We start from the raw sequence: 10440 nt of genomic DNA on the forward strand, positions 1-10440 counted from the left end.
TTCTGGTCCCATTCAGTGCCACAAGACCAGAAATCCTGTGCTCATGCTGCTTTTCACAGACTGTCCTGCTATGGAGGGTTCAAAGAAGTAGATAATATGGTGGAAAAACGCTTTTTCCTTGGAGCTATCCTAAAGAAGACCCCAGAGAGGTTGTTAGCATCTCAGCGCCGCAGCACTGGGGGGTGTTCTGCATTGCTGAAGCAGCGCTGCTTCCCTCTGCCTGTGACAGCTTCATTATTTCCAGTTCTTCTTGGCCTTCTAGTAGAAATCTCTGAGCAAGAAGCTGTGTTTCTGGCTTCAGGAGTAACAGAAGGTAACTTAATTACAGATCTCCAGCTGGCTCCAGAAGGCATTGGAACCTCAGCTGAGTTCGTTTGTGTCCAGCGGGTGTAAGTTGCACTGATAACACCTCTCTGTCCCCTCCAGAGGAACAAATGGAGTCTGTAAGATGTGTGCACATATCTGGGGTTACCCCAACCCAAGAGCAGCACCGTGCACTTGGGAGATAATCCTGCTCCCATGTGAGGTGACTGATGTGTCCTAGCACTGCTAACTGCTGCGTGACAGCAGGAAACAGATTAATCTGGGGGGGGCACAACTGGAGTTTTTGGTGTTAAAGTGTCTTTCAGCCATGTAAGCTGCCTTGGGTGTCTGTGAAGTGAGCTTTTATCAGACTATATGTGCACCTTGCCTGCTGGATGCACAGTGCTGTCCTCTGCTCCTCGGAAAATAAAGTACTCGACACGTTAAAGATGCAAAGGAGCAGGAATGAGAGAAATGAAGAGAATAAAGCAGCCTTGTTGTGATGCTAAATGGGATGTGAGGACGACTTTGTACTCAGTGTCTGTAGTTCTGCTCTGCAGTCACAGTGCATTGACTGCTTCTTTGCTTTACGCACGAAATATAAAAGGACTCAATTAGTGCTTTTTGTAGTGGTGCAAGAGGCTCTGTTGTTATTAAAGTAAAACAAGAGTTGGAGTGGCTCGTGCGTGCTTGCCAGCTTGTAGTCTTCCATGTAAAATCAGGTGTTTAGAAAGAATCTCTTCGGTTTTGCCATTAATGGAGGGTTTTGCAAGGTTTTGACCTTTATTCTTGCATCGATTTAAGCGCTGTACTTCGTTGCTTTGCACCTCGTTGGCAGTCAGCTTCTTCCTTCTTGCTGCTGCACAGCGCTGTGCTAGCATGCTCAGAGCTCCACCAAAGCCATTGGAGCCCAAATGTGCAGCTTGAGGGGGCGGGGGGGGGGGGGGGACAGAAGTCTGGAGAGGACTTATGGAGCCTCTCAGACACAAGGAGATTATCCTTGGAAACAGGTGTTCCTACTGGAGGCAGCTGAGTGCTAACTGCTTCTGGGCCATCGTTTCCAGTTATTCTGCTAATTAACGGTTAATTTATACCTGGTCAGAGTTGCGCTTGGTGCTCCTAAACGCGTTGCAACAAGTTCTGCGTGCTCCCTTTGCCTCTTCCCAGTTAATGAGGAGGAGGAGGAGCTGACGTGAGTGCAGTAATGCCCAGCTCCAGCTGAGCGTCAGCAACAGGCGCTGTGCTGAAGTGCAGAGGGTTTCAGCCTCCCTCCTCATCCCTTTCTCTGCTTTTCCAGCCCCAGTGGTAAGAAGTTCCGCAGCAAACCCCAGCTGGCGCGCTACCTGGGCAGCTCCATGGACCTGAGCACTTTCGACTTCCGCACGGGGAAAATGCTGATGAGTAAAATGAACAAGAACAGGCAGAGGATGCGCTACGACTGCTCCAACCAAGCCAAGGTAAGCTGCTCACCTTTGGGATTCGTGGAGGAGGCAGCTGTACCAGCAGCTGTTGTAAGCTTAGGGATCGATGAGCGCACAGCGTGGTTCAGAGCAGCATTTCTCCTTTGCACATTTGTCCTTTTCTACATCTCCTAAATAAATTTTAAGCAGATATTATGTGTGCGTTCTTGAGAACATAGCATGTCCCACAGCCATTTCCAGATGAGCGGGGCAGATCTCAGGAGCACCACTCCTGTCTCCATGGAACTTAAGGTGCAGTCATGATGGGAAACCTTAGAGTCGTTAAGGTTGGAAAGAGCCCTGAGTTCATCTACTCCAACTTGGTTCTCGGTGCTGTTAAAAGTGAGATTTGTTAAGAACTGAAGGTTTGTGGGGAAAAAAAGAGAAAGCATTTGATTCCAGCCGTGTTGTTGTAATTCAGTAGTGGATGCCAGTAAATAAAACCAGACAGGTCAGGATGGTTTCTGGATTCACAAACTGGTCTCCGAATCCAACGTAATTATTCCTAATTATTACAAATGTGGTATCAAAACTTCTAGGTTTAGTGACCCGGAGGTGGCTTGTCACATCAAAATGTAAAGCCAGTATTCCGACTCCTAATAAAACTGGATGAATTAGGTGGAGGGGTGGCTAGTGCCTAAGGACAGAGTGAAAGAGGGGAAAGCGTGGCTACGTTTGAGAGCTTTTAGGTGAGACCTGAGGGATGCTGTGTGCTTTCAGCAGCCTCACTGCTACAGATCAGGCAAGCGTTCGAGCCCACAAGTGCTGCTGCACATCTTTATGGCTGTATGTGTGTATGCTGGCAAACGTTTCATGGCGTTTTCCCCTTCCTTTTGTTCTGAATTGCTTAGGGCAAGCCTGATCTGAACACGGCGCTGCCCGTCAGGCAGACGGCCTCCATCTTCAAACAGCCCGTCACGAAGATCACAAACCACCCCAGCAATAAGGTGAAGAGCGACCCGCAGAAAGCTGTGGACCAGCCCCGGCAGGTGAGGCCTGGAGCTTGGAAGCTGCTTTTCCACAAGGAAGAAACCTGTGGGTTTTTTTGCTGCTGACAAGACCCAAAATCAAACGGTTTAAGTTTGTAACGTTAGGCTGAGACCACGGTTATTTGAGATTTCAGAGAGCTTGTAGTGCTCCCAGCTCTTCAAATCGGGATGGAAAACATTCTGAGCACACAGCTCGTGTGCTGTCTGCGTGGCTTTATGGCTAGACTCCCATCTTTGTTAAGGTCACAGTTCCGTTTGGTGAAAACCTCATTTTCTTAATACTGAAATAATTAAGTCCTGTCTACCAACTTAGCCAGAAGTCATCGCCCATTTAGTGTGGAAAGTTCCAAGTGTGCTTGAGTTCTGTGTTCCAAGAAATCCCTGTTCTGTGCAGCCTGCAGCATGGTGCTTGTGCTGTGCTGTGAGGGATGGTACCCCCTGCATGAGCCAGCTTTTCAGATGGGGATCTCATCACTAGCTAACTCCACCTCTTTGAGTACGGTCAGAAATTCGCTTGGAATGTCACTGTGACAAAGCTGCTTGTCGTTCTTCTTCTCCTGCTGTGTCTTTGCCAACAAGAGGACGGGACCGATAGTCAAGGAAATCTTTCAGCTTAATTTCATCAAGTGAAAGGATGCAAAGAGTGTGCTTGGTCCAGGGCAGCTTTGAAGCTGGGCATTGGTTCAAGTCAGGCTGGGGTGTTCAAAGCTGCCTTTGGAAGGCGTTCTCAGTTCATTAGCACTGCCCAGAGCCTGTTGCTCTCACCCCGGGGTTTCTGTGAATCCCTCCCTGTCGTGAGCCCATCTTTATGCCTTTTGGAAACTCGAAGTTCAGCTTCATTAGTCTGTTCAGACGCTGTCGGTGGTGCCAATTACCAGGATATCTTACCCTCTTTGCGGGTCTGGTGGCATTAAAGTGTATCATTCAAAGAGGAAAGGGATTTCATTAAAAACACCTTATAAAATGCTCTCACATCTCACACTGAAAACTTGATGCAAGCTTGAGAACTTACCTTTGTGAAACGTGACTTAGGGTCTGTTTGAAGTGGAGTGATGGTTACGTTTTAAAGCCAGGCTGCTGGGTTTTTAACATCCTTTCCTGAAGGGGAAGGGTGTGTGCGTGGTGGCAGTTCTGCTGCTCCTCCTATAAACCATCCTGTGCTGGCATCATATCCACCTATTTGCAAGTCACAGGCTAGAGGACATCCAGACAGTGTGTTCTGGTTTTTGCAGTCCTCGTTTCTCTGTTAGGAGCTTGTAATGTTGCTAATGTTAATGTTAATGTTGTTAATGTCAACTTGGATGTTGACAGACATGAGAGGAGATGTGTCTGGCCTGCTTAGGGTGAGCTCTTAGATCATCCAAACCTGGGCAAAGTTGCTTTATTGCAAGACAAATTGCATTCCAGCTGTTTGTTGCTCATCCTTTCGCAGGCAGATTGAGAGATGACAGCGTATCCAGCTTTGGTATCAATCTTCCCCCCCAAACCACAGCTTTGCTTGTCTTTAAGCCTGAGGAGAGCCTGTAATGCAGCATCCAGGATGAGATGTGTTCGTTCTAATGAAAAATGCCAGGAGAGGAGTGAAATTATGCTCGGATGCCTTCTACATTCCTTAACTTCAGTTCTGTGGCGTATGAGAGACAGCAGAAAAGGAGCAGGAGTGTAGCAACACCGTCCCATGCTGTGTGCTTTAGATGAAAGCAAGCAGCGTTGCCTCGCTGCTCCAGTTCAGCAGCAGTGATGTGCTGCTCCCTGGGGGAAAGCCTTGCAGGCAATAAATCAGGCTGAGGTGTGGGATTGGTGGGCAGTGAGGTTTGCTCCCTGCCTTCACGCTCAGCAGAGCCCTTCTGTAGTAACTCCAACCTAACGTTGTCTGCAGCAGTGCCCTGCCCGCTTCTGGAGCAAGCAGGTATTCGGTGTCTTTGTCAATTCCACGTCCCCATGTGCACCAACCTGTGCTTTCTTTCGTGGCAGCTCTTCTGGGAGAAGAAATTAAGCGGGCTGAACGCTTTTGACATCGCGGAGGAGCTGGTGAAAACAATGGACCTTCCGAAAGGTTTACAAGGTAATCAGCCTGCCCTGAGCTCCCGGGGCTGATGCGTTGCTTCCAGTGATGATCCAGAGGTTGTGGTTGAGCTCTTTGGACCACTCCTCCTCCAGCAGCAGCTGTTAGTGCCCTGTGACCTCCCTTTGTCCTTAGGGGATGCAGCAGCATAATGAGAGGAAGTGGCAACGCTTCTTGACTTCTGTTTGTTTGTTTGCCAGAAGCTGTGCCTGTTTGAAGCACTTCCACTCCCAGGCTGTGTTTTATGTAGCACAGTGAGGGATCGATCTGGGTTTAAATAACCTGGGGGGGGGGGAGGGGGAGTTGTGCTGGTGCTCTTAGAACCATTTAGAACTGAGGTTTACGTCGGGCCTTATGACTTTCTAGATAACAGTACCTGCTTTGCCATGAGCATTTCAGTAGTGCTTTGTGTTTGGTTTGCTGTGCAGTGCTGATTGTCGCTTCTCTGCCTTGCAGGGGTTGGACCTGGTTGCACTGATGAGACCCTTCTCTCTGCCATAGCGAGTGCTCTGCACACCAGCACCATGCCCATCACTGGCCAGCTGTCTGCAGCCGTGGAGAAGAATCCCGGCGTGTGGCTCAACACTTCCCAGCCACTCTGCAAAGCATTTATGGTGACTGATGAAGATATTAGGTATTAATCAGAAATATCACGTGCCGTCTTCAAAAGCTTCCTGCTGGTAGAACAGTACTCTCTTTTCAATGGCAAACTGAAGCCTCTGGTAGAGGAGCATGGCTTTGAATGTGTCTTTATCAGAAAGGTAGAAGAAACTCATGACACAAAGCAGCTCTCACACAGGCATTAAAGCACATTATTTCTTATTTTGACCATGGTCAGTTACTCTGAGGTTTCAGGTTCTTCATACTGGCGTGTCTCCTTTAGCTGAAAAAAGTATCTGAGTTTGGGTAACATTGGTTAGGGCTCCTCTCAAGAAAAGGGGTGCTTGGGAAAACACTAAATGTATTTTCACCCTCTTGCTCTTCTGGCTCAGCACAGGACCAACCAAAAGCATCAGCCACTGCTATGGCAGTGAGCAAGGAGGCAATTCGTGTAGCTACAGCTTGCTTTCAACAGATCAGGGTTGGTCAGATTCAGCTCCAAGCACCTGCTAATGGCTTCGGTGTATTCCATTCTCCAACCTGAAATCACACTACTTCGCACTCATGAGCAGCGTACAAAAGCAGGAATTGTTGTGACTGTTGAGCTGGTCGATCTTTTTGAACTGCAGGATGACGTTTGCAGGGTGTGATTTCTACATGAATGACCAGGAAAAACAGTCTGTTTATAGCTTTTCTGGTTTCCTGTAGCTGAGATGAAATAGGAATCCCACGCGCTGCGGTTTGTTGACCGATTCTTTACGTTGCATTATGTGACTTGGAGATAAAGGGAGCTGTGACACTGAAATATTAAGTGGAAAAATCAAGGTGTTTCTTTCAGCTTCGTTTTAAAGTATAATGCCAGACTTATTTCATGGTGCAGCTCTTGCAGAAAACTCTCTCCGAGTCCTGCTTTTCTGCCCAGCCTTGGCTGCGAGCGGTATTTCTTTTTGCTTGAAGTAGCTTTGAGAATTAATGTAAGCCTTGGTTGATTTGGGGCAGGAAGCAAGAGGAGCTGGTGCAGCAGGTGCGGAAGAGGCTGGAGGAAGCTCTGATGGCTGACATGCTGGCCCACGTAGAGGAGATAGCCAGAGATGGGGAAGCTCCTACAGAGAAAGAAGGAGGTGAGGAAGAAGGAGAAGATGAGGAGGAGGAAGAGGAACAGGATCATGACCAGGAAATGGAGAATGTATAGTCCAGGTAATGTGACAGCCTCCCACCTTACCTTAACTGTACTGAATAGTGCTTCACTGAAGGCAGGAATGTTTTCCAAGGGAACCCTGGTGTATATCGACAAATCTTTGCTTCTGAGCATGCACTTTCAAAGCATGCTTTTCGTGCAAAAATCAAATATTTTGCTGACTGTGATGGCCGCTGAGTGTTTGCATTGTCATCAAGTGTTCTGGGCCTTCAGTTTGCATCAGGTGGAACGGCTGAACGTGTAACCAGAATCTGAATGGAAGCACGTGAAGGGTTTTATCCTGAAAGTGGATCTGATCTTAAAAATGTATGGCTTGTAATGTCATTTTTTTCCCCCAATTTATTTATTACTGCCTGTGCCAGGCAAGAAGATCCTGCAGGGAGGCAGCACAGCTGATGTCTTAGGGGCTCAGTTCTCTTTTGCTTTTTCAGTAAGCATGTTTCTTGCAAAACGTGTTAGAGGGCGCGTTTCTGGAAATTTGAAATCGTATTTTTAGCACCCGTGAAGGGCAACCTGACTGTCAAAAGAGGGAAGTTGCTAAAATACTTTGTGGCAGGAATCTGTAAACTGAAAGTAACAGAAGAACGTACGCGTTCAGAATCTGAGAAGAACTGAGAAGTCGGATTGTTCAGTGCTGCCAACTGCAAGGTTCACAGAAACGTGCCTTCACACTGAGCAGCCTTTAAAGTTATCATCAAGAGCTGCTGCTCGTGTCCAAGTCTGCCTGACTTTCACTCGTGCACTGGGAACTTCTTAAAGGTGCAGGTGGAATCTTTTTACTGTCTCGTAACCCAAAGTAGCTCTGACTAATAAATCTTTCCCGTGTAGGAATGCAGAGAGAGGGGGGGAATAAAAATAGGCACCTCACGCAGTGAGATGAAAACAGAACTCACTGGTTTTAGTTTCTGATGGTTTTAGCCTGAGAAAGCAATTAGCGTTCTGTCACTGAGATAGGGCAGCCCCAGTGCCCTGGGTGCTGCGTTGTGCAGAATCCAGTGTTGTGAGCCTGTCAGGCAGGAATCAAGAACGTGGAGGAAGGAAGGATCTTTAGGATGAACAGCAGGAGAGCAGAAAAACCCCTTTGGAGGGAGTGGCAGCTGCATTTCAGCACGAGGTGGAATGAAGAATGATTTATGTGAAGCTGGAAGGTTGGTTCTAATGCGAAATCTGTTCAGCGTTCGGGAGATACCATCTTACATCTGGGCTCTATATTTTCCTGCTTTACCACATGACTCGCAGTCGCTTTATTTGGACAGTGAATATCTCACATTCCTTTCTACTCCAGAGGTCTGGCCCAGCAGAAAACCATAACAAGCTATCTGCTGAAGGTGGAAAAACAGGAGATAAAGAAGTGGCAATGTTTTGGCAGTGGTGCTGCAGAGGCGTTTAAAAGCGTCCCCAAACTTACGAGGTCTTTTCTTTTTTTTTTTTCCTTTTCCTCCTAGGGAGTTCCATCGAAGAATTCCCAGTACAAACCCTATCAGCAGGGTCAGCACAACTATTTACAAAGCCAAGAGTGTCTGCAGAGTAAATTGCACCACCGGTCCACCTACGAGCATTTTGATGCACACTTCAGGAAAGCCAAGAAGCTGATGGTTCATTCATTGCTGGGTAGTTTGGAGGATGGAACTTGACTAAGCTCTAACTCCCCCTCCTTTTTGTAAAGGGGGAGGGTAACGGGGACAACAAAAGCGGGAGGGAATAAAGGAATATAAAACAGTGGGAGGGAATGTATTAGGAGCCAAACTTCCTGTCCTTTTTTATTTGGTTGTGGTTGTGTGGGTCAGTGATAGGTGCTACGTTTTTCAAGTTTTTCTATCCAAGTACCTTTAACGATGACCCACAGAAACCATTTTCTCTCTGATGCAAGTGAGAGAGATGCTGTTTTCACTCCTTGGCTGCTCTGCTGTGGGCTACCTGTCTGTACCAGTCTGTACGGAGGTCATTTTATGTTGTGGATTGTCATTCCATGTGTCAATTCAGGTCAGTGAATTTCATTTTTCCTCCCAAGACCACATTGGTCTTGGCAGTGTAGTCTCACAGGTGAACTACCAGTGCCTCTTCCACCCGAGGTTTTGATGAGTAGGGGAAGTTACACGTGAGGAACTGGTCAATGGCAATCTGGTTTTTAGTGAGTTCCAACACCGTACCAAATGCACTACAGTGCACGTTTTTATATGGAGTTCTGTGTATGTCCAGGCATAGCAGAACGAGATAAGCTAAATATACCCGCTCAGTGGTATATTTTGCTCTGGTTTATTCTGGTCAGAAGGATCTTCTCAGAATGGGGAGGATTACTCATTTCTGACTGATAATGAGGAAGACTTCCTCTTTTCTCTTTTGGTGCCAAGAACCCTCACCTCTGTTTCTGTGTGCATAGGAGGGAGGGGAATCCATTCCAATAGGTGTTTCTACACATCTGCTTCCATGTGCAGTAATGTTCTGACCTCTTTTAAAAAAACAAGGCGAAAGGTTGATTTTTTTCTATAATTGTTACCTAAAAAAAAAAAAAAAAAAAAAAAATCTAAAGCTTTTTATTAAGTATTCAATCTTTCTTAATTTGCATGTGCAGTGAAGTGACCAGCATTTTGTGTCCAAAAAAAAAAATGAAATGATGTGAAACCTGCCTTAATGTGTTTATAAGTATTTGGCTTCACCATGGGTACCTTGATTGATTCCTCAGTCTCTTCTAGTACAACTGTGAGCATTTTTGGGGTAACTTGGGGCTGAAAAGGGCTTTACCTGGGGAGGGGAGGAGAGGGAGAGGGGAGGAAGACGAGTGTATAGCTTGGAGAATATGTTGGCTAGGTTGCAGAGGTTATTTTAGTCTTAGGGTATCCATTGCATAATTGATGCGTGGACGTCTCAGCTGAGAGTACAGTATAAAGTGGTGCTTTGAATATTGTGCCACCAACCACTTGTACACGTCGTTGGTATCCCAAAACTTGGGGAAGAAAGTAGCTCCCAGAGCCTTTATCGTGTGAGAATGGTTAGCAGTGACAGCGAGGGACCGGGGACCTTTGGGAGTAGTAGCATGGTTTAGTGATGTCCTGATGTCCGTAGGGTTAAGCTCCTTGAGAAATATCCCATGCCAAAGCGACTGATACTGTATTAACTTCTCTTCAAAGATGTGAAAACACAAAACTCTTTGATCTTGCTCATTGGGGAGTACTGCGAGAAGACTGAATGGTGCTTTGCTGCTGCTGCTGTACCAGGTATCGCGGTGGGGATCTTTACCTTCTACTGCAGCCAGTGAAGACGATTTTCCTTTTTAAACAGTCTGTTACGGTTACTCTTCTGTAAATCTGTCCTCTTGTAATTCATTGTGTTGAATTAAATGTTTCTCACAAAGTGGAGGCTCTTCTCTTCTCCCTCGAGCCCCCATCCTGGGCTTCTGTGTGCTGCGTTCCAGTTACGTGGGCAGAGAAACGCTCGTGTTCTTGTGGTGGGCTCTGCTCTGAGATTTGGAACTCGATGTTTGGGACCCAGAAGAGGAGAATAAGAGGGACACTGTGGAAAGCTGCCGAGTCCTGTGTCCCCACTGAGTAAGGCTGCCGAGATGTGATGTGTTTCGGGCTGGATTTGAGCTCTCGCAGCCCGTAGCCCATCCTGGAGGGGTTCTTAGGACTGTGGTGACCGTGTTCCGATGCTATTTTGATGATTTTTTGCAATCCTTTGATATCTAGTGATGCCTACTTTCATTTAAATGGGAATCTATGTTAAGCATACGTAGCACCACAACGCGGGTGAAGCCGATGCTGCTGTTTCAATGCGCCGAAGATTAAGAAGAATGAATTGAGAAGTTCAAACTGCTGCCAACTGGGG

At 46.9% G+C, this 10440-nt stretch overlaps 1 protein-coding gene across 2 annotated transcripts in view; it reads left to right on the forward strand.

Annotated features, from left to right (window-relative positions):
- MBD3 (methyl-CpG binding domain protein 3) overlaps nucleotides 1-9966 on the forward strand; it is a 14132-nt gene extending 4166 nt beyond the window's left edge. The window contains exons 2-8 of one of the 2 annotated variants that reach the window (XR_002433026.1): nucleotides 1601-1760; nucleotides 2615-2752; nucleotides 4727-4817; nucleotides 5274-5451; nucleotides 6417-6614; nucleotides 8061-8598; nucleotides 9744-9966. Coding sequence is in view for 1 of the 2 variants with exons in the window: in XM_021378769.1 (XP_021234444.1) it covers nucleotides 1659-1760; nucleotides 2615-2752; nucleotides 4727-4817; nucleotides 5274-5451; nucleotides 6417-6609 (702 nt within the window). In the remaining variant the exon portion in view is untranslated. Of the gene's footprint in view, nucleotides 1-1600; nucleotides 1761-2614; nucleotides 2753-4726; nucleotides 4818-5273; nucleotides 5452-6416; nucleotides 6615-8060 lie in introns of both variants that reach the window. The other variant, XM_021378769.1, reaches the window with a different exon arrangement.

The sequence above is a fragment of the Numida meleagris genome, chromosome 27, assembly GCF_002078875.1.
Source record: "Numida meleagris isolate 19003 breed g44 Domestic line chromosome 27, NumMel1.0, whole genome shotgun sequence".
NCBI classification, from domain to species: domain Eukaryota; kingdom Metazoa; phylum Chordata; class Aves; order Galliformes; family Numididae; genus Numida; species Numida meleagris.